The sequence below is a fragment of the Oncorhynchus mykiss genome, chromosome 12, assembly GCF_013265735.2.
Source record: "Oncorhynchus mykiss isolate Arlee chromosome 12, USDA_OmykA_1.1, whole genome shotgun sequence".
In the NCBI taxonomy this organism is placed as follows: Eukaryota; Metazoa; Chordata; class Actinopteri; order Salmoniformes; family Salmonidae; genus Oncorhynchus; species Oncorhynchus mykiss.
The window spans coordinates 72,353,028-72,380,808 of record NC_048576.1 but is presented as its reverse complement, the minus strand read 5'-3'; the positions used below and the strand labels follow the sequence as shown (position 1 = coordinate 72,380,808).

At 41.0% G+C, this 27,781-nt stretch overlaps 3 protein-coding genes across 4 annotated transcripts; 1 reads left to right on the top strand and 2 right to left on the bottom strand.

The window, feature by feature from the left end:
• Positions 1 to 541: 541 nt before the first annotated feature.
• On the bottom strand, positions 542 to 10,220 carry nsmce1 (NSE1 homolog, SMC5-SMC6 complex component). Its single transcript, XM_021624978.2, has 8 exons — positions 10,075 to 10,220; positions 2,441 to 2,573; positions 2,097 to 2,218; positions 1,924 to 2,001; positions 1,661 to 1,807; positions 1,455 to 1,571; positions 965 to 1,091; positions 542 to 799 (listed from the first exon to the last, which is right to left on the bottom strand). The coding sequence occupies exons 2-8, from the start codon at positions 2,556 to 2,558 to the stop codon at positions 690 to 692; spliced, it is 819 nt and encodes a 272-aa protein (XP_021480653.1). The 5' UTR covers positions 2,559 to 2,573; positions 10,075 to 10,220; the 3' UTR covers positions 542 to 689.
• Positions 10,221 to 10,315: 95 nt separating this feature from the next.
• On the top strand, positions 10,316 to 14,483 carry LOC110538260. Of its 2 annotated transcripts, none has more exons than XM_021624974.2 (11): positions 10,316 to 10,524; positions 10,688 to 10,728; positions 10,938 to 11,035; positions 11,148 to 11,274; positions 11,376 to 11,542; positions 11,671 to 11,822; positions 11,917 to 12,061; positions 12,157 to 12,250; positions 12,362 to 12,440; positions 12,788 to 12,864; positions 13,006 to 14,483. In XM_021624974.2, the coding sequence occupies exons 3-11, from the start codon at positions 10,981 to 10,983 to the stop codon at positions 14,123 to 14,125; spliced, it is 2,016 nt and encodes a 671-aa protein (XP_021480649.2). In that variant the 5' UTR covers positions 10,316 to 10,524; positions 10,688 to 10,728; positions 10,938 to 10,980; the 3' UTR covers positions 14,126 to 14,483. The 2 variants fall into 2 exon arrangements, with proteins under 2 accessions (XP_021480649.2, XP_036794199.1); XM_036938304.1 differs by lacking the exon at positions 10,316 to 10,524 and adding an exon at positions 10,534 to 10,552.
• Positions 14,484 to 23,049: 8,566 nt separating this feature from the next.
• Positions 23,050 to 24,382, bottom strand: LOC110538959 (UNC93-like protein MFSD11). The gene is made up of 5 exons (XM_021625927.2): positions 24,061 to 24,382; positions 23,825 to 23,868; positions 23,595 to 23,660; positions 23,386 to 23,511; positions 23,050 to 23,283 (listed from the first exon to the last, which is right to left on the bottom strand). Exons 1-5 carry the CDS (start codon positions 24,105 to 24,107, stop codon positions 23,120 to 23,122), a joined length of 447 nt encoding a protein of 148 aa, XP_021481602.2. The 5' UTR covers positions 24,108 to 24,382; the 3' UTR covers positions 23,050 to 23,119.
• Positions 24,383 to 27,781: the final 3,399 nt, after the last annotated feature.

Genomic DNA, 27,781 nt, shown 5'->3' with positions numbered 1-27,781 from the left:
TAGAGGAAAATAGCCTATCACTATGGCTATTTTACATAATTAAAAGTGTCCCACCTCATATCCATGACAAAGGAAAGCCAGTTGTGTTCAATCTATCAACACTTGAATGTGATTATGGCACACATTGAATACCAAGCTACCTGCATGATTGGCGCTTGCTTCTACTCATTACTAAATTAAAAGAAGGAGCAGTTAGTGTATGCTCATTTCCTACTGCATATAAAATATGGAGTTGTTACCCATTTAATTTGATAGGGTATGCTTTTTCAAATTAGCATATTTAATTATTCCTGCAGATACTCAAAGATGAGGTAATGTCCATAATGTATTCAAATAAGGCAGTACTATTCTAATTTAACATCCTAATGAACCACAGGCACAAATTATGTACACACAGCTTTCCATTTAAACTGCCTGAAAGAATGATTGAAGTAGTTGCCACACTTCCCAGAATTGCTCCCCTAGAAAGTAACTTAATAAAAATCAAGATAATCAAGTTAAAAGTGGAGCTCACGGGAGGCCATTGACAATTCAATGAAAGTTAGATTCTTTCAGGAGAACATCAAACATTTTTATTATATATTAAATGTTATAATCAACATTCAAACTGAAATTGAGTTCTCTTTACATTTGAAGGAAGGCAAAACATTGTACTGAAAGTTCTGACAGCTATACATACATCCGTGAGGTTATGACCTCCTGGTCCTCCGGGTCTGAGCTGTAGACCGAGGGGTGGGGGCCGTGTTCTCTTTGGCTGCTGACTGAGTCTCGCTCTGAGAGGACGGAGGTCTATACACATCTATAGAGAAGGGAAAATGATATGAATGACTAGATAAGATAGGTAATTATGTTTTTTCTTTGTCTGAGTCGAAACAGATGAAAGTGATATGTATACACAGACCATTATATAGACTATCATGGTACCACTTGTGTTGCAATTCTTTGATCAGCGCAACATTATTACCTGGGATCTCATGTGGCCAGAAGTCCTCACAGGCAGGGCATCGTGGATCAGTCCTTCCTTTGAAGTATCTGGCGACACAAGGGGTGTGGATTTTGATGCCACATGTAGGATTTTCACACATCTGGCACTGAGAGGTGAAAAGACCAGATTATTACAAAAATGAAGCATGAAACCAAATGCATTGCCTAGAAAGCCAGGCTATATCAGTGGTGTCAATCCCATTTAATTTCAGGCAACATAGTTTGAGTAGCAACTACACCACTCATGAGAAGCATATCCAACAAAACATTAGACATGCAACATTAAACATTCTACCTTCTAGCAAGTTTGAACAGAGAGCAGAGGACTGAGAAAAGTGAGTTTGGGAATCTGACAAAAAGCAGATGTTACACCAATTTGGATTTGACATGGGCTCCAATTTAGCTAGCTGGAGGAATACATTAGATGCAACTTATTTACTGCAATTTAAATTGAAGTTGTATCACTTTACCTGCAAGGCCACATTGTGACAGATATGGCAGACCTTGACCTGGTCTTGATACAACATCCGAATATATTGCTCCATCTCCATTATACATCGAGTGGAGAGAGAGTAGTCTCCATTTTTCTGAAGAAAAGACAAACACAGATTGCAAGTCAATCAGTGGCTCAAGAAGCAATAACTGCATGCATAGAATGTGTCTTCAGAGACAGTACCTCATTCAGCCACTTATCCTGAACAAGCCTGTTCAGTACATGTTCCGTTTCTCTTTTCTTTAGCTTCTTTGTCTGGAGGCTGTCGGCACAGTTAAGAATGTCCGTGGAAGAGGCGGTTCCATTGTCAGAGTCCACAATTAGGTCCATCTAAAAAACAGATACAAAAATAAGAACATGCCAGTTATTACAGAGATATTCAAATGTTATTTCATTCTTTAAGTCTTATTGTCAGTCATTTACAATTTACTAAAAACAGCACTCACTGTTTTTCGAAATAATTCCAACTCGTTGTCTGCATAATCAGTTGACATCCTGGTCACATCCGTTTCAGCCATGTTCACCTGGACGGGAGAAGATGTCAACAGGAAAAATAAGAGCAGTTCATGATGGTAGTAGTAAAAGAGCTTTGTGAATGAATTTGATTAGTGTCACTGACCAAAGCATGGTACTGAAGACCATCCTCCTCAGACATCCCTTTTCTGATCTGCATGAACATGGGCTGCAGCTGGGCATTGATAACCTCGATGAATTCATCAAGTTTATCATGAGCATAGTGTGCTGTATAAAAAGGGGTACATGTGAGTGGCCCTCAACAAAAACATTTTTGTCCAGTTTCTCAGACCTAGATTAAGCCTATTCCTGGACTTAAAGGCACTTACAATAGAGAATCTCTATTGTGTCTAGAAAACTGGACCTTTGAGTTTAAGGGTTTACCATGCTGACACAAAATAAACAGTAGAGGACCCGGGGCAAAATAGTACGCAGCTATGCTGTTCTTACCACCGTGTGTCTCACAGCAATGCCGGTGGAGAGCCCTTGCCTTGGCACCATCAATGATCCCATTGACCATCATGGTTTGCAGGAACCTTTTATGGCTTTCTCCCAGTGGTCGAGACATGGTGCAAGGAAAGCCCTAGAAAACATTCAACAACGATTTTGGATAAGCAGTATTTGAGGGTGTGAGATTCCATTGGACCCCACACAATGTGGTTGACCAATAATTGCTAGTGCTTGGGCACACACATCGACAAGCCAATTTGCCTCTTTGCATTACAGGCTGACGTTAGCTCACAGATGAAAGTGGTTAGCTACACTGAACAAAAATATAAAACGCAACATGCAAAGTGTTGGTCCCATGTTTCATGAGTTGAAATAAAATATCCCAGAAATGTTCCATAAGCACAAAGCTTATTTCTCTCAAATATTGTGCCGAAACTTGAGCATTTCTCCTTTGCCAAGACAATCCAACTGACAAGTGTGACATCAAGAAGCGAATTAAACCGCATGATCATTACACAGGTGCACCTTGTGCTGGGGACAATAATATACTGTTCTAAAATATGTTGTTTTGTCACAACACAATGCCACAGATGTCTCAAGTTCTGAGGGAGCGTGCAATTGGGATCCTGACTGCCGGAATGGCCACCTGAGCTTTGCCAGAGAATGTAAATGTTAATTTGTGTACCATAAGCCACTTCCAACATCGTTTTAGAGAATTTGGCATTACGGCCAACCGGCCTTACAACTGCAGACCACGTGTACGGCATTGTGTGGGCGAGCTGTCACCGTTATGAACAGAGTGCTCCATTGTGGGTTATGGTATGCTCAGGCATAAGCTACTGACAAACACAATTGCATTTTTATCAATGGCAATTTTAATGCACAGAGATACAGTGATGAGATCCTGAGGCCCATTATCATGCCATTCATCCATTGCCTCGTGTTTCATCATGATAACGCACAGCCCCATGTCGCAAGAATTTGTACACAGTTCCTGGAAGCTGGAAATGTCCCAGTTCATCCATGGCCTGCATACTCACGAGACATGTCATCTGTTGAGCATGTTTGGGATGCTCAGGATCGACATCTACAACAGCGTGTTCCAGTTCCCGCCAATATCCAACAACTTCGCACAGCCATTGAAGAGTGGGACAACATTCCACAGGCCACAATCAACAGCCTGATTAACTTTATGCGAAGATGTGTCACACTGCATGAGGCAAATGGTGGTCACACCAGATACTGACCGGTTTTCTGATCCACGCCATTAGATTAGGGCCTAATGAATATATTTCAATTGACTGATTTCCTTTTATGAAGTGTAATTCAGTCAAATCTTTGAAATTGTTGCATTTATATTTTTGTTCAATATAGTTATGTTAGCTAGCTCGCTCAGGGTTTGTGTGTAGCTCTCCGGTAGTAATAGACAACGCAACGTACTCACACTGGCTTTACAAAATATTAGGAACACCTTTAACAAGGGATCATAGCTTCCACCTGGATTCACCTGGCCAGTCTATGTAATGGAAAGAGCAGGTGTTCCTAATGTTTTGTACAATCAGTTGTGTATATAGATCTCACACACACACACATCAAACGTTGCGAGAAGGAGGTATCTGGAATGCAATATGGTGACCGGAGTATGGGAGAGTGGGTGTGAGCACTCTGCTATAGGTTACACCAAAGACAGAAGAGTATGGTTTAGAAACTCTGTTGTCAGACGGTTTTAATTGAGCAATGTTGTTTATTTATTTTTTGTTTCTTACTACGCCACTACTGTACATTTGAGCTACAGTACCGTGAGAGTTTGGACTTTTGTTTTGAAGCCAGAGGATGAGTCGTGAGTCGGATTTCACTTTTTTAAACAAATAATTTTACATTCAGTTAAACTGAAGACAGTTTATTTTTAATTTTTAAATATTGATGATGGGTGTACTGTTGCTTCATGGGTTGTATGTGTGTGCTTACTGTGACTATCACCCTGATATTGGCTACTAGGTAGCTACTTCCCATGCCGTTGCCGGACAGTAGTGCTTGTTAAGCAGGAGCGAAGGGCACAGTGTCCCGGTGTTGTTGCCGTTCATGCCCTTCCTATTGAGTAGTAGACTATGTATGTATCAAGGTGACATCCAGATGGTTATCAATATTAGTTATTTCTTATGTAGGCTGCTATCAAATATGTGTAACTAAAACAAAATACTTCATCTGTGTCGTTTACAGTGGGAGGAAATTAAGAAGTGGGCAGAACAAGCAAGGAGGTGGGCAAAGCCAAGTACAAGCTAGGGGGATCCTATTGGCTTGTTGTAGCATGTATTTGCATATTTCTGTTAGGGAATGCATCCTCTGGGAAGTGTCTTTGTGCACAAACTCAATTCGACCTTGCACTCCTAAAAACACACTTTTACTTTGGCAAAGCGCCAACTCTATAAAACTTGATGCACTGTGTTCGTAAACAGATTTTTGTTTTGGGAACAGAAAAATGTATTGAGATCAGATGTATCATCGATGAGAACATTTGCAGAATGTCGGAACAGTTTCACCTTGTTCCATCCTTTCCCACTACCTGTGTTTGGACTTCCTCACTACCATATGTGGTGGTGAGAAAACATTCTAAATAGATGCTTCAGCTTTATAGCCACTGTGACGTGTCTAGGTTGCTATCTTACATTAAATAAAAAATGCCCACGTTACCTACCGCCGGCGACAAGACCGTGATACCCAGTAGGAAGCAGGCACGCCGATACAACGCCACGTAAAACGGTCTTGAGTGGCAAATCTGCCCAATTAGCCCATTCACTTTCCATAAACCCACTCCGTTTGACACACCCACTCGCCCAGTTGTCATATTGGGCTGCAGCGACCCATACTTGAGCAGGAAACACTCTTTCCATGCCACTTCAATAACAATGTGACTTTTTTTAGCAGGTTAGGAGACTGAGGTTAAGGTTAGGAAAAGAGTTTGGGAAAATGCTCTCCTAATCTGCTATGAAAATCACTTTGTATCAAAGTGGGCTGAAAAGATTGTGTCCGATGTATAGTTGAAGTCAGAAGTTTACATACACTTAGGTTGGAGTCATTAAAACTTGTTTTTCAACCACTCCACAAATTTCTTGTTAACAAACTATAGTTTTGGAAAGTCGGTTAGAACATCTACTTTGTGCATGACAAGTAATTTTTCCAAACAATTGCTTACAGACAGATTATTTCAGTTCAAATTCACTGTATCACAATTCCAGTGGGTAGGAAGTTTACATACACTAAGTTGACTGTGTCTTTAAACAGCTTGGAAAATTCCAGAAAATGATGTCATGACTTTAAAAGCTTCTGATAGGCTAATTTACATTATTTGAGTCAATTGGAGGTGTACCTGTGGATGTATTTCAAGGCCTACCTACAAACTCTTTGTTTGAGGTAGGCTTCTTTGCTTGACATCATGGGAAAATCAAAAGAAATCAGCCAAGTCCTCAGAAGAAAAAAAAAATGTAGAACTCCACAAGTCTGGCTCATCCTTGGGAGCAATTTCCAAATGACTGAAGGTACCACGTTCATCTGTACAAACAATAGGACGCAAGTATAAACACCATGGGATCACACAGCCGTCATACCGCTCAGGAAGGAGACGCGTTCTGTCTCCTAGAGGTGAACGTACTTTGGTACGAAAAGTACAAATCAATCCCAGAACAACAGCAAAGGACCTTGTGAAGATGCTGGAGGAAACAGGTACAAAAGTATCTATATCCACAGTAAAACATGTCCTATATCGACATAACCTGAAAGGCCACTCAGCAAGGAAGAATCCACTGCTCCAAAACCGCCATAAATACACCAGACTACATTTTGCATCTGCACATGGGGACAAAGATTGTACTTTTTGGAGAAATGTCCTCTGGTCTGATGAAACAAAAATAGAACTGTTTGGCCATAACGACCATTGTTATGTTTGGGTGAAAAAGGGGGAGGCTTGCAACCAAAAGAACACCATCCCAACCGTGAAGCACGGGGGTGGCAGCATCATGTTGTGGGGATGCTTTGCTGCAGGAGGGACTGGTGCACGTCACAAAATAGATGGCATCATGAGGCAAGAAATAACATCTCAAGACATCATCAGGAAGTTAAAGCTTGGTCGCAAATGGGTCTTCCAAATGGACAATGACCCCAAGCATACAGTGCCTTGCGAAAGTATTCGGCCCCCTTGAACTTTGCGACCTTTTGCCACATTTCAGGCTTCAAACAAAGATATAAAACTGTATTTTTTTTGTGAAGAATCAACAACAAGTGGGACACAATCATGAACTGGAACGACATTTATTGGATATTTCAAACTTTTTTAACAAATCAAAAACTGAAAAATTGGGCGTGCAAAATTATTCAGCCCCTTTACTTTCAGTGCAGCAAACTCTCCAGAAGTTCAGTGAGGATCTCTGAATGATCCAATGTTGACCTAAATGACTAATGATGATAAATATACAATCCACCTGTGTGTAATCAAGTCTCCGTATAAATGCACCTGCACTGTGATGTTTGCTTTTTTAGGTGACTCCAAGCAGGCTGTGGTGTGCCTTTTACTGAGGAGTGGCTTCCATCTGGCCTGATTGGTGAAGTGCTGCAGAGATGGTTGTCCTTCTGGAAGGTTCTCCCATCTCCACAGAGGAACTCTAGCGCTCTCTGAGTGGCCATCGGTTTCTTGGTCACCTCCCTGACCAAGGCTCTTCTCCCCCGATTGCTCAGAAACATCTCAAGGATGATCAAAAGAAACAGGATGCACCTAAGCTCAATTTCACATCTCATAGCAAAGGGTCTGACTAATTGTTTTTTATTTTTAATACATTTGCTCAAATTTCTAAAAACCTGTTTTTGATCTGTCATTATGAAGTATTGTATGTAGATTGCTGAGGATTTGTATTTATTTAATCCATTTTAGAATAAGGCTGTAAAGTAACAAAATGTGGAAAATGTCAAGGGGTCTGAATACTTTCCGAAGGCACTGAATGCATAGATTGCATATTGATTACGAAGACCACAATAACATGCGCACCTATATCTATGACAAACCCTGGATAAGATGCTTGGGATAAGCTGATTTTAGATGGGATACTGTGGCATGTAGACATCTTATCCCGTTTACTGTTGTTTTTTGCAGCTCAGTTTTGCATATCATGGGTGTTGTGTATGGGGTCAATTTCACGCCATATGTATTGAATTCAAAATAAAATAAATTGTGAACATGAAAAGAATGTAAACATATGAGGACGGGTGAAATAATGGATGTTGAAATCAAAAACCAAACAATTGAAAGCAAAATGTGTAGAATTGTAGAGCCAGTGACACATCAAATCATTGATTGGGTTAAGATGAACCGTCACTCCAAAACTAGCGGACCAATGGAGACTCATTGTCTATGCCTCCCTCTAAACCCCGCCCTTCATGGAAAAATAATGCCAAAACTCGCAATTGAAAAGACTGGCAGTGAAAGCAAAGAAACAGACATTGAAAGCAAAGGTACGAGTAGCTTAACAAAAAGGTAGTACATGCAGGCAATAGTGTAGGCAAAATGTATCCAATAGGATTGGTTGCTGGGAAATTTTAACAGAAAGATTTTTGCATTCGTTTTCAAATTTAAAAAAATATCATTTGTCATAGAGTTTTGCTCTCGCGTTAAAATTATTTGCTTACAAGTTTTGGGGTTTTGCGTTTGACATCTTATTTTTGTTTAGAATTATATACATTTTGCTTTCAATTGTTTGGTTTTTGATTTCAACATCCATTATTTCACCCATCCTCGAAAATATGTTTACATTCTCTACTTTATTTTTCATGTTCATTATTTCATTTTGAATTCAATACATATGGCGTGAAATTGACCCCATAGTTTTGTGACGTTTTCATCTGATTGTCAAACAAATCACTTCAAAAAGCACACTACCTGCACAGTTCCATCCACCATAATAATTCCATTTAGCTGACACATTGAAATACTGTCTGCTTGCATAACAATGTCAAAGAAATCACATTACACAAGCATTGCTATTTTCTCAAGAGATGCTTCAAGAAATAAATAATTTGTCCACTCCTGTTCCCTAGACAAAATAAAAATGTGTTTTTCCATCTTAAGAAATTCATAATTCTGCCTGAGTTATATTATATTAAGCTCTAGTACATGTGAGAGGTTGTAGGCATACAGTCAGTGTCCATATCAGTTACAATTCCATTTAATCCTTATGAATTTAAAGGAGGAATATTCATGGTTACAGGGATACTCTTGAGCGGGATATCAAAGGTGCATGTAAAGAGCTTATCCAGAATAATACTGGGATATGAGCTACTATCCGGAATACTGTATGCATATAAACGTGGTTATATTGGGGTTGTTAGTAGGCATGCGCGATATATCGGTGAACATATCGGAATCGACCAATATTAGCTAAAAATGCCAACATTAGGTATCGGCCCGATGTCTTGTTCAACGCCGATGTTAAAAAACGATGTCAAAGCTACCGTGCATACCTATATAACGTAGGTACATGACATAATGACGCCATCTAAAATTTTGCGCTACACGTGCAACACAGCATTCCTAACCTAGCCCACAATGTCTGTTGTGTGGATCAAGCAGTCATTTGAAAGAGTAAAAACATTTCAGCGAGACGACTCAAAGGCGAAATACCATTAAATCCAAGATAATGGAATTCATTGCCCTTGACAATCAACCGCTCTCTGTCGTTTGCCGACTGGTCGAGCACCGGTACACACTACCAAGTGCGCTATTTTTCAAATGTTGCCCTCCCGAAGTTACACAATAATAGCATCACTGCTATTTGCTTCACAACATACAGACTATGGAATGTCGTTTGGGTCCCCGAAACTTCTGGGGTAGCTAGCTTTACCTTGGTACCTAGCTAGCACCAATACAACCAGCCTGAAAACAATGACCAGTAGAAACTGCAGTCATTTTCATTATTCTTAGCAATGATTTGGGAATCCTTGTAAGTAATAGCTAGGTTACCACTTGTTGTTCGCCTATTGAAATTGAACTTCAGTTCATGAAAATAAATAGCTAGCCAGCGACTTAACACTGTTGCCCATAGCTAACGTTATAAGCAGCCAGCTAGCTTCATCTGGCTAGTGAGGCTCGACCGGACCGGGTTGTGTGTTGTGAAGCTAGCCACAATAAGGATGGATACTTTTATTTTGAAAGCCAACCGCAAAATCCACTATTGTGGCTAATCCTTATTGTGGTCTGAACTAGAAGGACAAGCATTTCGCTACACTCGCATTAACCTCTGCTAGCCATGTGTATGTGACAAATACATTTGATTTTGATCATTAGTTGTTAGCCAACTGTCTGGAGATGTTCTGAAATTAGTGATTTCTTGTTTTTTATTATTTGTGTAAAGTTAGTGGTTTGACATTTTTGCTTGACGGTTAGGCGCTAGTAATTTCGCTGCATCCACGATAACATCTGCTACTGTGTAAGGCAACGCGATCAATAAACTTTGATTTGGCTAGTTAGTTATTGTTAGGCAACCAACAGTAACAACATGTAAACAAATGTTCCGGACAAAATAGAGCAAAAGCAAAAAATATATATAATACAAAACATATATTAAACTTCAAACAACAGCATCCGCACTCACCAGGCAAGTCAGTCTTTGCTCTGTTTTGTTAATGATGGTTCCTTTTACGTCTGTCAAAAGTTAGCTAGCTAGCTTTTTTTACGCGGGTTGTACGTGAGACATGCACGGGTCTTCCTCTTCCCTTGTAGTTACGTTTACGGTGTTTCTGGAAAACCATCTTGAAGCCAAGGTGCTACCGCCCCCAAGCGGACTGGTAGACCAAAAGCATCTCAAGCAAAAAGGCAAACAGTACAGTAGCTATGGTTTAGATTGGAAACTATTTGGCTCGGTGTACCTTGTCTTAATCTGAAACCGGACTTCCCGGCAATAGACCAAGTTGCAAAAAGATTGCAATATTATTAAGATGTCATTGATGGAATTCGAAGTTGGTAATCAACCATAAAACAAAAATAAAGCGTACGTGCGTGCGACATGGTCATACAAGGAAGGGGGGCGAACTTCCCATGAAAGGTGTGTCCTATTGGATTTGTAATTTCCAGTAAGCAATTCGTAGTTGTCAAAACAGCAGCTCTTTCTATTTGTGTAAAGTGACAAATTATTGTTACCACTGTAGATCGTATGAAGACTATATACTGTATAATAGATTCATTGTTTTTTCTTTGTTCTTTTAAAGGAATGAGTACTTCCTCAAAAGTATAATATATCATTGTGTGGGTGAGTGACTTTCGATTTGCTATATCTCTATGTAATCAAGGGAATCTAGTGGGAAAGTTAGGTCTATTAACAAAAGCAACAACTGCGGACCCACAAAAACCGTATTACTGAATTAATAGTCACTTCTTCACATTTAGCCTACATGTAGCCTATTTTAATGTGCAGGAATTTAAACACTAACATGAAACATTTTCTCTTTCTGATTTCAGATTTAATTATACTGTGTGGTTTACTCTAAAGTATTCAGCAACAATGTTTCTATTGATTATTATATTCACAAACTTTGGGACTTTGATAGCTGATGATGGTAAGCAGTCTTTTGTATATAGCCTATAAACATGTAAGTAGATTTAACCTCAGTATTTTTGCCTGATCATGATTAACATTTGACAAGATTTTTGTTTGTTAATTACTTGTAGCAGTGAGTGACGGAAATCTTCAATGCTTCAACGATTATGACAAAAGTATGGTTTGTCATTTTACAACTGACAAGTCTAAGTGTGCTGAATACAACATGACATTGGAATTATTGAGCTCACAAAATATGTAAGTTTATGATTGTTTATGTTTTTCTATTGTCGATGTTAATCTCACCAAGAAGTCCTATTTAATTTCAAAACTGCATTATTATTCAACTTGTTTCCCAGAGGCCAGCATGATTGTACTTTCAAGGAAAAGGAGAGGTCCAATGATGTTTTCAAATGTGGATGCTCCATTGATCCAATGGTCCTTATTATTGGGGAGGAGTTTAATGCAACACTTTGGAATTCTGGGAAGCGTCTAAATTCCAAAATCCTCTGTATCAAATGCAGCAGTGAGTTGCATCTACATATGCAGATTGCTATTTGAAAATTAATTACTGTTATAAAGAATATTGCATGAAATTAAACCATTCTTTAATTGATTGATATGTCAAACCATGCCTGTCATTGCCCTATACAGTAAAACCCAAAACCCCCACCATCCAAAAGGTGAAACCAACAGAAAATGGGAATTTCCTGGTCAAATGGAAGACAAACTACCCTGATGATGCACCGCTTTCTAAGGACTTGATTGCCGAATTGAGCTACAGAAAGAAAGGAGAAACAGATGAGGTAAAGTAGGGTATACAGATATACAGCATTCCCCCTGTTCGCTGTCACATCACAATGACAACATTCCCTCTAGCCCTTTCCTTTGTTCCGACAGGTGTCCAAAAATGACTCAACAACTTCTCATGAATTACTTGGCAGAGACTTGGAGCCAAACACCATTTATGCTCTGAAGGTCAGAACCTATACTGACATGAGCGGCCGTTTCAGTGACTGGAGTGAAGAGTTGGAATTCACCAACCGTAAGTGACTAAATGAGATTTATCATCCATGGGTTTTCAAACCTTAATTTCACTTTCACCTTGTAGCTCATTGTATATTCTTCTCTGCTCCACAGCTGCATCATCTCGGAAAGTACTCCAGATTGTCATTGTTTTCAGTTGCATTGCTGTTATCATCATCACAAGTGCTTTGTTTTGGTGCAGTGTTAGGTAAGTTGTCCTGACATGTCTGTAGGTGACAGTATGTCTGTTTCCACAAACATTTGTTATCATATGTTGGCCCTATAGGCTTTCAAATCGTTCTATTTCCCCCCTCTGCAGACTCAAAACCAAGTGGTGGGATACTATTCCTAAATGTTCAAACCCAGACCTTTTGTATATGGTTCCAGGAGTGCCTAAGGTGAGGCTCTATCTCCAATTATAAAAAACTTTTTTAGGGTAGTTACATTCGTAACTAGTTTAGAATAGCAATAAAGCACCTCAGCGGTTTGTGCTATATGGCCAATATACCACAGCTAAGGGCTTTGTCCAGGCACTCCGCGTTGCGTTGTGCAGAAGAACAGCCCTTAGCCGTGGTATATTGGCCGTTTATTTATTTATTTATTAAGCCTTGGCCATTTAATTATTTATTAAGAAGTATTGCTTAAATAGTATATGTTTAAATAAACTGTAAGCCTTCATTTCTTTCATACTGTAATTCCTTCCATTTGTGTATTTGCATTTAGTTATGTTTATTCTCCACCACAGGTATTGTCTCCTCCCAAAATACCTTTATCCTCCATCTATGTTGATTCTTCAAAAATGGACACTGAAGGAAAAACATGGTGAGCGTATAGATGCACTATAAACATAGCAAAATGAAAAGGTGTCTTCAGGTTCAGTCCTATTCGTGTGGGCAGTCAAGTCCTTGCAATGAAAATAAGTTTTAATTCACTGAAAGTTGCCCGCTTGTCTTTTCCCTACAGGACAAACCCCTCAATAGTAGATGGGAGCAGTGGAAGAGGTAGTGGTTCAGAGCTTGACTCATCATCTTCCTTGGGTTATGCCCACACATGTCCCATGAGCCCAGAGCCTAGTAATGTGCAGATCATTAGCCATCTTCAAGAGGCCCTGAGCAAAGTCTTTCCCAGCCTTGTTCCTTTGGACGGGAATCCTCAGTCATTGCTCTTAGCCCCTCCTTTGACAGATGATGGTACACAAATGAATTGCCCTGAGCCAAATAGAGACATTGGTGTGTGTTCATCTGACTACAATCCTCTTCCTTTTATGAGTGAGTCTGGAGGCTCTTGTGGGTCGTCTTGTTACAACAATATTACCTACTCCCCCTCAGTGCCCCTCAACTCCATTCAAGAGTTAACAACAAGCAAGACATCCTCATTTCCTATGCAGCCTCTGCTCTTTTGTAACTCCTCCTACCATTCTGGTGAGGCTGAAGTGTTGAAAAATGCCCATCCACAGCTGTTTCTTGGTACTGGTCAACAAGACCTTAACTTGTCCACTAACTGTGCACCCCTCTTGCAAACCGACTTTTCATATCACCCGTGTGATGGCACCAGTGATGATTCAGAGACTACCACGTCAGCAGAGGACACCAGTCTGATCTATGGCTCTAATGACAGCAATGTGTCCGAACCTCACAATGTTATCAGTGTCGTTGCTGGATATCAGAGCTTCAGTGAGGCGGCCGGTAAGGACAATGAGAGAGGAACTGATGCCTTCATGGATGTGCCACTGCCACTTAAGGGTTTCCAGGATGTGGACAGTAGCGAGCCACTGATTTACGATGTGAATCCATGTTACCAAAGCCTGCCTGACCCTGGATGCTGCCTCCCCCCGAGTGACGTCGATTATCAGACTTTACAGAGCCTGGGACAAAATAGCCCAGATCAGTGGGTTTCAGACAAACTGCTGAACAAGTGTTTGGAGACTGAGATCCCTCAAAGCTCCATGAGGAACATACCTCTAAATGTCTTGTCCAACTCACAGGGAGGACAATGTCCGATACCTGGAAATCCCTTTCTTACTGCTTTCTGTTCAGACCAAGCCATGCAAATAGACAATGACAGCTCTTATCATTGTTTGTGATTCTACGGTAGACACTTTTGCACTTTACAATTTCTCTTATTTTGGGGACTTGAGCTCATATATATGTTTTTTCTATATTATACAAACAGTTTGAATACCATTCTGCCATGGAAATGCTGTAGCCTCAAGTCCAGAAATGTTCCACTTTTTGGATGTACAGCTTCTGTAAATAAACATGTGTGTGTGTGGGGAAACTGCAACAGTTAATTGTTGAAGAGATATAACATGTCTTGTCTTTGCCTCATCTGTCTGAAGCATGTTGTTCATCATCTGGGATGTAAAAAAAAATAAGGATGTGTACTTCAGTTGAAATACTGAGCAATAACATCTTGATTAAACATCAAGGTCGTCAAACTAGCCTCTGAAAGTGACTTCTCTTCTAATGGCTTCCCAAAATAGTCAAATAGTCAGACAGTTTCATTGCATCTGATGTTTGATAGGCTAAATAGTGTTAACAGTACAAGCCACATGCAAACATTGAGGTTGGATTTCTGATGAAAAAAGTGGTAGGCCTACTTCCTTATTCTGCACTGTTCCTTTAAACAGGCACATTGCAGCTTCCATGGAAATACACGCCCAGAAAGTAGAGCCAGCCTCTGATGTCACAGATGTGTTGCGAATCAGGTTAATCAACAAAAAAATATTTGTTTAGGGTTATTTTCTGAGGATGAAGTTCATGTTTGTAGTGTTTATTGTAGAAAACATAAACACTTTTTTCCCTTCAAAGCTCTTCGCTTAACTGGTGAGATTACCAGACTAGTGATGGTTTATCATGCAGACTATTGAGAGGCGTTTGCCACAGTTTAACCATCAATAATAGTATACGATTGGAATGACTGAGGCATTCAGCATAATTTCTTTCATGGGATTGTGGCGATTTTGTGACAGGCTGTTTTTGAACAAAGGCCAAGATAGAAGTGTGGAGACACATGAGGGGGTGGTGAAAGGCCATTTTCACAGAGCCACAGGTCTGCTATGCCAACTTGTCATGCTTATATTGAGCAAGCATGCAGGAATGCATGGTGGCATTCACAGCTATGTCATACTTCAAATGCTTTGGACAGGCAATGCAAGTGATGGAAATTCATTTTTGCGGACTTCATTGCAAAATTGAATTTTGTTGAGGATTAAAAGGCAGCTCAAAGGTTGTCTTGAAAATGTGAATTTATTGAGTTATTCTGTCATTGGCACCACTTTCTGTTATTGCCATTTAATAGCTCAAATACCTATGTACTTCTCTGTGTTGCAGGCACGTTAAGCTTCGGTCCAGTTAGTGTTAGAAATACCAGGTGAGCGCTTGTAGATTCCAATAGGTAAGGTACATTTCAGGACTTATACCACACATTCTTCTTAATGTTTGTATGCAAAGCATCAAGTTGCACAATTGACTAGAAAATAGCACAAAGGATGAACACTTTAGGATTCTGATTATAATGCAATCAATACTCAATTACCTGTGAAGTACTGCGGGACCTATGGTGCCCTCACTGGTCCAGTGCTTCTCTAAGGTCGTCATCCACCTCTATGATTTATGGGCCCTGCTCTTGAACCTTGCTTGGAAAACAAATTAACTGCAGTGATGTCACATCTTCCTGCCAGTGATCAACATTAAAATGTCCTTTTTAGAGGGAGAAAATATATATCACTTTTATGGAGTACTAACAATGAAATCCCTTTTATCCGGTTCTTTTTGGATTTCTATCTAAATTGTTGCAAGTGTAATAAAATGTTGGACATAGATGCATTTGAAGGTGAGCATTTGTAATGGAAAATATTTTAGGTTGAAAGTCTGCATCACCTTTAATATGTACCCAGTGGTGTAAAGTACTTAAGTAAAAATACTTTAAAGTACTACTTATGTCGTTTTTTGAGGTATCTGTAGTTTACTATTTATATTTTTGTCAACTTTTACTCCACTACATTCCTAAAGAAAATATTGTATTTTCTACTCCATACATTTTCCATGACACCCAAAAGTACTCATTACATTTTGAATGCTTAGCAGGACAGGAAAATTGTCTAATTCACGCGCTTAAAGAGAAAATCCCTGGTCATCCCTATTGCATCTGATCTGGCAGACTCACTAAACACAAATGCTTTGTTTATAAATGATGTCTGAGTGTTGGAATGCGCCCCTGGCTAACCGTAAATTTAAAAAGTAAGAAAATCGTGCCGTCTGGTTTGCATAATATAAGGAATTTGAAATGGTTATACTTTTATTTTTGATACCTAAATACATTTTAGAAATTGCATTTACTTTTGATACTTAAGTATATTTAAAACCAAAATACTTTCTACTTTTACTCAAGTAGGATTTTACTGGGTGACTCATTTGGGTCATTTTATATTAAGGAATCTTTACTTTTACTCAAGTATGACAATTCGGTACTTTTTCCACCAATGTATGTATCACACATTTTATATAACGTGCAGTACCAGAAAGAACTTGCAATCGAAAACAGCACACGCAATCTGTTGCCATGGTGGGGAAAAAGAGAAGTGCATTATCATGAGGATGCAAATGTCTCTGCTTGGACTGAGTTAACATATCCGTTTCCTGTATATAAGAAAAGGAGAACCGCAACAGTATAGGTGCAACCTGACAGTCTTTAGAAAGGAATAGTTGAAATAGGAGTTTAATTAGAGTGTTTTTTATTGTATGATCAACGTTAATGTTTCCTTCATTCTGATCTAAATTGATGCCTACAGTTGTATTTCAGCACCATCTCCTGAGCATAATGTGTATTGCACGTTGTTGTCCCAAACAATAACCTCTGATTTTGAATGTGCAATCTAGAACTTCAATTCCCAGTAAAAATTAAAGTGTTGCACTTGCCCAGTGACGTCTACCAACACTTTGGGAGACACTAACCGAAGAAGCGCAAGTTAGCGCACCTGTTGGTTTAAATGTTTAAAAATCGGATTGTGTTTGTACCTTCTCGTTGCCACAGAGGATACATATGGCAAATAAGTTACTTTAACCATTTTTTTAAATAGAAATTTGCTTAATTTAACAGATGCAAGCAACCAAAACATTAACAGGCACTTAGTATGCATGGCTGACATAAAAGGATAAATGTTCATGCATATAGATGTATTTTTTAACTACTCTGCTACATGCTATGGGCACTGAAAATAAGTTGTACAGTAATTGTATTATTACAAGGCAATATTGTTTTTTTTTAATCACTGGATAGCTCCTGTAAGCTTTGGCATGGTGGATGTTGAGAATTGTCATTGACTAAATTTTGACAATTTTGTCTATCTATACACATTTCAACACAGCATTACATTTTCCGGTATACATCAATATCGTTGGTTATAATTAGTGTGTTGTGCAAGATAAGTTAAAGCTAAGACATTGAAGGTGCAAAGTATCTTTCCTGTTAAAAAACCTAGAAATGTAAGTCTGAAATACATGACTGTGCCAGTGTTGAAATGATGGGTCCTAATACTCTTGTTGTAGGTCTACAGAGAAGTTCTGTATTCTTTCCACCATGAAGAAGCAGAGTGTTCCAGTGAAACCCAGGATGACCATAATGAGCAGTTGCCATGAATAATGTGTCCCTGAACAAAGGTGGGGTCAAATTCAAAAGTAACAGTCAGTATCTGGTGTGGCCACCAGCTGCATTAAGTAATGTAAATCAAATCAAATGTATTTGTCACATACACATGGTTAGCAGATGTTAATGCGAGTGTAGCGAAATGCTTGTGCTTCTAGTTCTGACCATGCAGTAATATCTAACAAGTAATTAGACCTAACAATTTCACAACAACTACCTTACACACACAAGTGTAAAGGAATGAATACTAATATGTACATAAAAATGCATGAATGAGTGATGCCCGAACGGCATAGGCAAGATGCAGGTTTTGGTCGCGGGCCGTGTCAGTGGCACTGTGTTGTCCTCAAAGGGAGCAAAAAAGTTATTTAGTCTGTCTAGGAGCAAGGCATCGTGGTCCACGACGGGGCTGGTTTTTTTTTGTTTGTTTTTTTTACCTCCTTTTCTCCCCAATTTCGTGGTATCCAATTGTTAGTAATTACTATCTTGTCTTATTGCTACAACTCCCATACGGGCTCGGGAGAGACGAAGGTCGAAAGCAATGCGTCCTCCAAAACACAACCCAACCAAGCCGCATTGCTCCTTAACACAGCATGCCTCCAACCCGGAAGCCAGCCGCACCAATGTGTTGGAGGAAACACCTGGCTACCTTGGTTAGCACGCACTGCGCCACCTGGGAGGCCTGGTTTTTTATTTTGTAGTCCGTGATTGACTGTAGACCCTGCCACATACCTCCCGTGTCTGAGCCATTGAATTGCGACTCCACTTTGGAGTCTGCTTTAGTTTCTGTTTATAGGCTGAGAGCAACAGAATGTAGTCGTTGTCAGCTTTTCCGAAGAGAGGGTGGGGGAGGGCTTTATATGCGTCACCGAAGTTAGAATAACAGTGATCTAGTGTTTTGGCAGCCCTAGTCAGCACAATCGATATGCTGATAGAATTTGGGGAGCCTTGTTTTCTGATTAGCCTTGTTAAAAGCCCCAGCTACAATAAATGCAGCCTCAGGATATGTCATTTCCAGTTTACAAAGAGTCCAATGAAGTTCTTTCAGGGCCGTCGATGTGTCTGCTTGGGGGGGATATACACGACTGTGATTATGATCGAAGAGAAATCTCTTGGTAGATAATGCGGTCGGCATTTGATTGTGTGGAATTCTAAGTCAAGTGAAAAAAAGGACTTGAGTTCCTGTATGTCGTTATGATCACACCACGTCTCGTTAATCATAAGGCATACACCCCTGCCCTTCTTCTTACCAGAGAGATGTTTGTTTCTGTCGGCGCGATGAGTGAAGAAACCAGGTGGCTGTACCGACTCAGATAGAGTGTCTTGAGTGAGCCATGTTTCCGTGAAACAAAGAATGTTACAGTCTCTCTCTAGAATGCTACCCTTGCTCGGATTTCGTCTACCTTGTTGTCAAGAGACTGGACATTGGCGAGTAGTATGCTCGGGAGCGGTGCGTGATGTGCCCGTCTACGGAGGCTGACCAGAAGACCGCTCCGTCTGCCACTTCTACGGTGCCGTTGTTTTGGGTCGCCGGCTGGGATCCGATCCATTGTCCTGGGTGGTAGGCCAAACACAAGGATCCGCTTCGGGAAAGTCGTATTCCTGGTCATAATGTTGGTGAGTTAAAGTTGCTATTATATCCAATAGTTCCTCCCGACTGTATGTAATAAAACCTACGATTTTCTGGGGTAACATTATAAGAAATAACACATGAAAAAACAAAATACTGCATAGTTTCCTAGAAATGCGAAGCGAGGCGGCCATCTCCTCCTCATGGACTGCACCAGATTTGCCAGTTCTTGCTGTGAGATGATACCCCACTCTTCCACCACAGCACCTGCAAGGTCCCGGACATTTCTGTGAGGAATGGCCCTAGCCCTCACCCACCGATACAACAGGTCCCAGACATGCTCAATGGGATTGAGATCTGGGCTCTTCACTGGCCATGGCAGAAACTGACATTCCTGTCTTGCAGGTAATCACGCACAGAATAAGCAGTATGGCTGGTGGCATTGTCATGCTGGAGGGTCATGTCAGGATGAGCCTGCAGGAAGGGTACCACATGAGGGAGGAGAATGTCTTCCCTGTAACGCACAGCGTTGAGATTGCCTGCAATGACAACAAGCTCAGTCCGATGATGCTGTGACACACCGCCCCAGACCATGACAGACCCTCCATCTCCAAATCGATCCCACTCCAGAGTACAGGCCTCGGTGTAACGCTCATTCCTTCGACGATAAACGCGAATCCAACCATCATCCATGGGTAGACAAAACCGCGACTCGTCAGTGAAGAGCACTTTTTACCAGTCTTGTCTGGTCCAACGACGGTGGGTTTGTGCCCATAGGCAACGTTGTTGCTGGTAAAGTATGGTGAGGACCTGCCTTTACAGCAGGCCTACAAGCCCTCAGTCCGGCCTCTCTCAGCCTATTGCGGACAGTCTGAGCACTGATGGAGGGATTATGCGTTCCTGGTGTAACTCGGGCAGTTGTTGTTGTCATCCTGTGCCTTTCCCGCAGGTGTGATGTTCCTGTGCCGGTATTGTTACACGTGGTCTGCCACTGCGAAGATGATCAGCTGTCCGTCCTGTCTCCCTGTAGCGCTGTCTTAGGCATCTCACAGTACAGACATTGCAATTTATTTACCTGGCCACATCTGCAGTCCTCATGCCTCCTTGCAGCATGCCTAAAGCACGTTCACGCAGATGAGCAGGGACATGGGCATCTTTCTTTTGGTGTTTTTCAGAGTCAGTAGAAAGACCTCTTTAGTGTCATAAGTTTTCATAACTGTGACCTTAATTGCCTACCGTCTGCAAGCTGTTAGTGTCTTAACAACTGCTCCCCAGGTGCATGTTCATTAATTCAAATCAAATCAAATCAAATGTATTTGTCACATACACATGGTTAGCAGATGTTAGTTCCGACAATGCAGTAATAACCAACGCGTAATCTAACCTAACAATTCCAAAACTACTACCTTATACACACAAGTGTGAAGGGATAAAGAATATGTACATAAAGATATATGAATGAGTGATGGTACAGAACGGCATAGGCAAGATGCAGTAGATGGTATCGAGTACAGTATATACAAATGAGATGAGTAATGTAGGGTATGTAAACAAAGTGGCATAGTTTAAAGTGGCAAGGGATACATATATTACATAAAGATGCAGTAGATGATATAGAGTACAGTATATACATATACATATGAGATGAGTAATGTAGGGTATGTAAACATTATATTAAGTAGCATTGTTTAAAGTGGCTAGTGATATATTTTACATCACTTTCCATCAAATCCCATTATTAATGTGGCTGGAGTTGAGTCAGTGTGTTGGCAGCAGCCACTCAATGTTAGTGGTGGCTGTTTAACAGTCTGATGGCCTTGAGATAGAAGCTGTTTTTCAGTCTCTAGGTCCCTGCTTTGATGCACCTGTACTGACCTCGCCTTCTGGATGATAGCGGGGTGAACAGGCAGTGGCTCAGGTGGTTGTTGTCCTTGATGATCTTTATGGCCTTCCTGTGACATCGGGTGGTGTAGGTGTCCTGGAGGGCAGGTAGTTTGCCCCCGGTGATGCATTGTGCAGACGTCACTACCCTCTGGAGAGCCTTACGGTTGTGAGCGGAGCAGCTGCCGTACCAGGCGGTGATACAGCCCGAAAGGATGCTCTCGATTGTGCATCTGTAGAAGTTTGTGAGTGCTTTTGGTGACAAGCAAAATTTCTTCAGTCTCCTGAGGTTGAAGAGGCGCTGCCTGCGCCTTCTTCACGATGCTGTCTGTGTGGGTGGACCAATTCAGTTTGTCCGTGATGTGTATGTAGAGGAACTTAAAACTTAATACCCTCTCCACTACAGTCCCATCGATGTGGATAGGGGGGTGCTTCCTCTGCTGTTTCCTGAAGTCCACAATCATCTCCTTTGTTTTGTTGACGTTGAGTGTGAGGTTATATTCCTGACACCACACTCCGAGGGCCCTCACCTCCTCCCTGTAGGCCGTCTCGTCGTTGTTGGTAATCAAGCCTACCACTGTAGTCTCGTCTGCAAACTTGATGATTGAGTTGGAGGCGTGCATGGCCATGCAGTCGTGGGTGAACAGGGAGTACAGGAGAGGGGTCAGAACACACCCTTGTGGGGCCCCAGTGTTGAGGATCAGCGGGGTGGAGATGTTGTTACCTACCCTCACCACCTGGGGGCGGCCCGTCAGGAAGTTCAGTACCCAGTTGCACAGTGCGAAGTCGAGACCCAGGGTCTCGAGCTTGATGATGAGTTTGGAGGGTACTATGGTGTTAAATGCTGAGCTTTAGTCGATGAACAGCATTCTCACATAGGTATTCCTCTTGTCCAGATGGGTTAGGGCAGTGTCCAGTGTGGTTGAGATTGCGTCGTCTGTGGACCCGTTTGGGCGGTAAGCAAATTGGAGTGGGTCTAGGGTGCCAGGTAGGGTGGAGTTGATATCATCCTTGACTAGTCTCTCAAAGCACTTCATGACGGAAGTGAGTGCTACGGGGCGGTAGTCGTTTAGCTCAGTTACCTTAGCTTTCTTGGGAACAGGGACAATGGTGGACCTCTTGAAGCATGTGGGAACAGCAGACTGGGATAAGGATTGATTGAATATGTCCGTAAACACACCAGCCAGCTGGTCTGCGTATGCTCTGAGGACGCGGCTGGGGATGACGTCTGGGCCTGCAGCCTTGCGAGGGTTAACACTGCGCCACCTGGGAGGCCTGGTTTTCTTTTTGTAATCCGTGATTGACTGTAGACCCTGCCACGTACGTCTTGTGTCTGAGCCGTTGAATTGTGACTCTACTTTGTCTCTATACTGACGCTTAGCTTGTTTGATTGCCTTGCGGAGGGAATAGCTACACTGTTTGTATTCGGTCATGTTTCCGGTCACCTTGCCCTGGTTAAAAGCAGTGGTTCGAGCTTCATGCGAATGTTGCCATCAATCCACGGTTTCTGGTTTGGGAATGTTTTAATCGTTGCTATGGGAACGACATTGTCAATGCACTTTCTAATGAACTCGCTCACCAAATCAGCGTATTCGTCAATGTTGTTGTTGGAAGCAATGCGGAACATATCCCAGTCCACGTGATCGAAGCAGTCTTGAGCGTGGAATCAGATTAGTCGAACCAGCATTGAACAGACCTGAGCGCGGGAGCTTCTTGTTTTAGTTTCTGTCTGTAGGCAGGGAGCAACAAAATAGAGTCGTGGTCAGCTTTGTTTATGGTTCAATGAACAAGCAAGGGAAACATTGTTTAAACCCTTTACAATGAAGATCTGTGAAGTTATTTGCATTTTTCCAAATTATCTTTGAAAGATAAGGTCCTGAAAAAGGGAAGTTTCTTTTTTACATGATTCCATCAGTTTTATTTCATAGTTGTGATGCCTTCACTATTATTCGACAATGTCGAAAATAGTCCAAATTAAAGTTAAAAAAAACCTTGAATGAGTAGGTGTTCTAAAACTTTTGAATGGTAGTGTACGACCATCCCCAGGAAGACGACCATCCCCAGGAAGACGACCATCCCCAGGAAGACCACAGATGTCCGTCTGAAGCGGTTATTCTTACATACTAGTCCAAAGATTCCTCCACCTGACAAATCACATCAGATTACTGTCAAACTAGTTCCTTGTTAGATTGTAACAGCAACATAAGAGTGATGGGTACAAGTTACACTGGGCAACACAAACCTACCAACTATCTCTCCAATCCCCAACACGATTCCAGAGATCCCAATCAAGCCTTTAGCTGCCGCTCCAAACTCTATTGTTGCCCCGATACATGTCCCATACACACCACTGTAGAAAGATAGCTCCAGACCTATGATGACAACACATTGGTAAAAACACTATTCCTCCGAGGGAAATGTCTGGACTTTTGGTTGTGCAGTACAATCTACTTACCACTGTATGCCATGCAACAGCTCAGAAGCAATATGGTTTTGGTTTTGAGCAGTTGCAGGATTGTCTCTGAAGAGAAGGAAACACACAAGGAATTGCTTTAGATGACTAACAGGATAGTAAAACAGTGAAACAACAAAAGCAAGGTAACGGAGATGCACTTTAACCCAAAGGAATAGATCAATGATTGATTGTATAATAACAAATGTGCCTGTGAAGCTACATTAACTTACTGAATTCTGACTTTGCATCTTGTACTGCCACCCTTTGCTTATACCTGCCAAACATTAAGATGGAAAATTATCAAATTAGCAAGACAAACAATATTTATTTTCAATACTGTGATATTCAAATTCATAGCAGAATGAATAACCATCATTTAAAACAGAGACACCAAACGCAGTGCCATAGATTCCCATTGAAATAAGGGTACAGTGAGAGAGTACTGTCAATTAATTAGGAAACTAACATCATGCGAGATGAGAGCAAAGGCTGGCCTTCCTCCTCATTGAGCATCTCCTCCTCTGGTGGAAGAGTCTTTCTCAGAGCCAGGAAGCTGAGTGTTCCCAGCACTGAGGTAACCAGCAGACTGTTAGAATTATTATGAATAAATGAATAAACAATATCCCCATTTCAAATAGAACTGTAACTAAGTAAACTTATACTCTGTTTTATTATATCTGATTAACAATATGAGTTCATAAAATGGGATTGTGTGACACAGACAAGGAGTAATTAAAGTTAATGAACACCATTCCAACTAGGAAGAAAGAAGTGGACTGTGTAAACAGATAAGGTTGTTAACCTATGGTTGAACCGACGAAACTGTGCTCTGGGGTTTTTAGATAAGACAGTGAGTGCATTCCTAGGTTTTCTGTTAATTAGAACTGTCAGCTAAGTGGTGATCGATAATGTTGAGGGGTCAAAAGTTACCTGGGAGTGTGTTAGTAAGTTAGAATGAACTTTTCACCTCACTTTGTCCCTGTCGAGAGGAGGGGTTTCTGTTAAGCAATGAAATTACGTCATGTTTTGTGTATAAACTGTTGCTCGTGGTGAAGTGGCAGCGCGCTCTGAGAATAAATTCTGTTACCTATTATTGAAATGGCTGGTCTCCGTCTATTTTATGCAAACAAGAATCTTACAAATTCTCATGAAATAGATTAAGGGTTTTCAATTAATGAAAACACATTGGCATAATTAAATTACAGTAACACAGACCTATAAAGATAGTCTTTCTGCTCCTATCTGAGAGGGACATCAAGAACAAAGGAAACAGTGTCAAACAGAGAACACACACCATTACTAAGTAGGGAAACAACATTGGAAGGACGTATGAGTCATATCCTTAATGAAAACAAAGATGCAATTGCAAGTTTTCATTAATGTTAGCTCTATTTTCCCATTGGATGATCTTCACATGCACATACCTGATATTTCTATCCTTCCATTCCACTCAAAATATATGTAAAGATTGTGTCATGCCCTGACCTGAGAGAGCCTTTTTTGTTGTCTCAATTTTGGTTTGGTCAGGGTGTGATTTGGGTGCGCATTCTATGTTCTGTATTCTATGTTCTTTAGTTCTTTGTTTTGGCCGGGTATGGTTCTCAATCAGGGACAGCTGTCTTTAGTTGTCTCTGATTGGGAATCATACTTAGGCAGCCTTTTCCCCTTTGTTATTTTTGGGAAGTTGACTTTGTCAGTGGCACTATAGCCATCTTAAGCCACACGGTCGTATTGTTTTGTTGGCGACATTAGAAATTAAGTAATGTACGCTCACCACTCTGCGCTTTAGTCCACTTATTCCTTCCAGGAAGACGGCCGTGACAGATTGCCACATAACATGCTGAAAAATAAAACAATGTGTTACAATTACACCTTCTGCTCTAGGTCACCAAATAATTGAAATGACTGCCATTATTACATAGCCTACCATTAATATATACTATTAATATACATGCACTGTAATGGTGGTGATGGTGGAAGCATTGGAGTTCTCCACAAGGAAGTGTCCTTGAGCTGTCCAAAGAACTGATGAAAGGGATACAAACAAAGAGTGAGAGAGGCTGATTAGGAACTGCAGATGTAATGAATAGAGATGGTTGCTATTTGATGACATTTGAATTGATCAAAATGCATTTTCGGGGAACTATTCAGGGAAAATGTGTCTATTTTACTTGGCACAAACTAACATTATCAAACAATTTGGTTCATCTGCTCTAAGAATTCTAATTTAGCTCTCCTGTTTGTAAAATGTTTGCTTTGCTTGCGATCAGAGATAATGAACATAACCCCGGCATTTCCCTTTTATGTAAATCATTAACAAGCTCCATTTCAGACATCATAACCATTGTAACTTTTGTCCAAAGCTCAGCAACTGACAAGACAGACTCAATACTCTTTACCATGCATGCAGGTCATGTGCTCCTTCTTGATTTGATCTGCCGTACCCATATTGTTAACTGTTTATAACACTGTGTAATTACTATGGCATTTGATCTACTTACAATTTATAAATCATTATTCCGACAACAAAAAAATGAGTACAACTCAATTTACAAATTTGTTAGGAATGAATGACATGCATAAGAGAATAGCAGACTCCAGAGGCATGTAGAGAATTTTGGATTGGATTAGGCATATGCACAGAGAGGTGAAATATACACTACGTGACCAAAAGTATGTGGACACCTACTCGTCGAACATTTCATTCTAAAATCACGGGCATCAATATGGAGTTGCTGCTATAACAGCCTCCACTCTTCTGGGAAGGCTTTCCACTAGATGTTGGGACATTGCTGCGGGGACTTGCTTCCATTCAGCCACAAGAGTGAGGTTGGGCGCAGTTAGGCCTGGCTCACAGTCAGCATTCCAATTCATCCCAAAGGTGTTCATTGCGGTTGAGGTCAGAGCTCTGTGGAGGCCAGTCAAGTTCTTCCACACCGATCTCAACAAACCATTTCTGTATGGACCTCGCTTTGTGCACCGGGGAATTGTCATGCTGAAATAGGAAAGTGCTTTCCCCAAACTGTTGCCACAAAATTGGAGGCACAGAATTGTCTAGAATGTCATTGTATGATGTAGCGTTAAGATTTCTCTTCAAGTAAAGGGTCTAGCCAGAAACATGAACAACAGCCCCAGACCATTATTCCTCCTCCAACAAACTTTACACTATGCATTCGGGCAGGTAGTGTTCTCCCGGCATCCGCCAAACCCAGATTCGTCCGTCAGACTGCCAGATGGTGACATGTGATTAATCACTCCAGAGAACTCGTTTCCACTTCTCCAGAGTCCATTGGCAGCGAGCTTTACACCCCTCCAGCCGACACTTGGCATTGCATATGGTGATCTTAGGCTTGTGTGCAGCTGCTTGGCCATGGAAACCCATTTCATGAAGCTCCCGAATCTCAGTTCTTGTGCTGATTTTGCTACCAGAGTTTGGAACTCGGTAGTGAGTGTTGCAAGCAAAATGTGTTCATTTGAAGGGGTGTCCACTTACTTTGTATATATAGTGTATATTTAATGTTGGAGCACCTGCTGGGATGATCCTTTATTTGGTATAATAACTTGTGTTGTTCTCTACCATGAATTATTTTATACATATTATAATAATCAGAGCATGAAAGAAATCATGTCTGAAGAAAATGGATGCAAAAATATGCATTGCTATTGCATCCAAATAGGTATCGTTGTGTTGATCTTCAGCCTATGTTTAGCAAGTAATTGTAATGAAAGAGTGATAGAGGGAAGTGAAAACAAAATTGTTCAGCATTTCACGTACTAATGACTTCACCATCAATTCCCATGGGTGAGACTTTCATCCAGCATGTCAAACCAATGTGATGATTCTGTGGATGAAATCACGCTGTGCAACACACACCCTGAAGCACAAGCTTTCTCTTTCAAAAACACAGAGTGCCATGGAGAAAGACCTTTAACACACAGGTTGAAAGTGTTCTGTATCTCCACAAGGATTCTGCCCACAGCTACAGGCCCCATAGAGTTACCAGGATAGAGCCTACAGCTACAGGCCCCATAGAGTTAACGGGAAAGAGCCTACAGCTACAGGCCCCATAGAGTTTCCAGGATAGAGCCTACAGCTACAGGCCCCAAAGAGTTGCCAGGATAGAGCTTACAGCTACAGGCCCCAGTTTGATGAAATAGCATATTCTATAGCATGTTCTCTATTGCTT

Excerpts from the sequence above, each read along its gene's own strand:
- LOC110538260 (XM_021624974.2), top strand. The coding sequence starts at position 10,981 with ATGTTTCTATTGATTATTATATTCACAAACTTTGGGACTTTGATAGCT. Across the intron at positions 11,275-11,375 it reads TTATTGAGCTCACAAAATAT|AGGCCAGCATGATTGTACTT; the intron begins GTAAGTTTATGA and ends CTTGTTTCCCAG. Across the intron at positions 12,441-12,787 it reads TGGTTCCAGGAGTGCCTAAG|GTATTGTCTCCTCCCAAAAT; the intron begins GTGAGGCTCTAT and ends TCTCCACCACAG.
- LOC110538959 (XM_021625927.2), bottom strand. The coding sequence starts at position 24,107 with ATGCTCAATGAGGAGGAAGGCCAGCCTTTGCTCTCATCTCGCATGAT. Across the intron at positions 23,869-24,060 it reads TTGCTCTCATCTCGCATGAT|GTATAAGCAAAGGGTGGCAG; the intron begins GTTAGTTTCCTA and ends AATGTTTGGCAG. Across the intron at positions 23,284-23,385 it reads GGGGATTGGAGAGATAGTTG|GTGGAGGAATCTTTGGACTA; the intron begins GTAGGTTTGTGT and ends GTGATTTGTCAG.
- nsmce1 (XM_021624978.2), bottom strand. The coding sequence starts at position 2,558 with ATGTCTCGACCACTGGGAGAAAGCCATAAAAGGTTCCTGCAAACCATG. Across the intron at positions 2,002-2,096 it reads GTCTTCAGTACCATGCTTTG|GTGAACATGGCTGAAACGGA; the intron begins GTCAGTGACACT and ends TCTCCCGTCCAG. Across the intron at positions 1,092-1,454 it reads GTCACAATGTGGCCTTGCAG|TGCCAGATGTGTGAAAATCC; the intron begins GTAAAGTGATAC and ends TTCACCTCTCAG.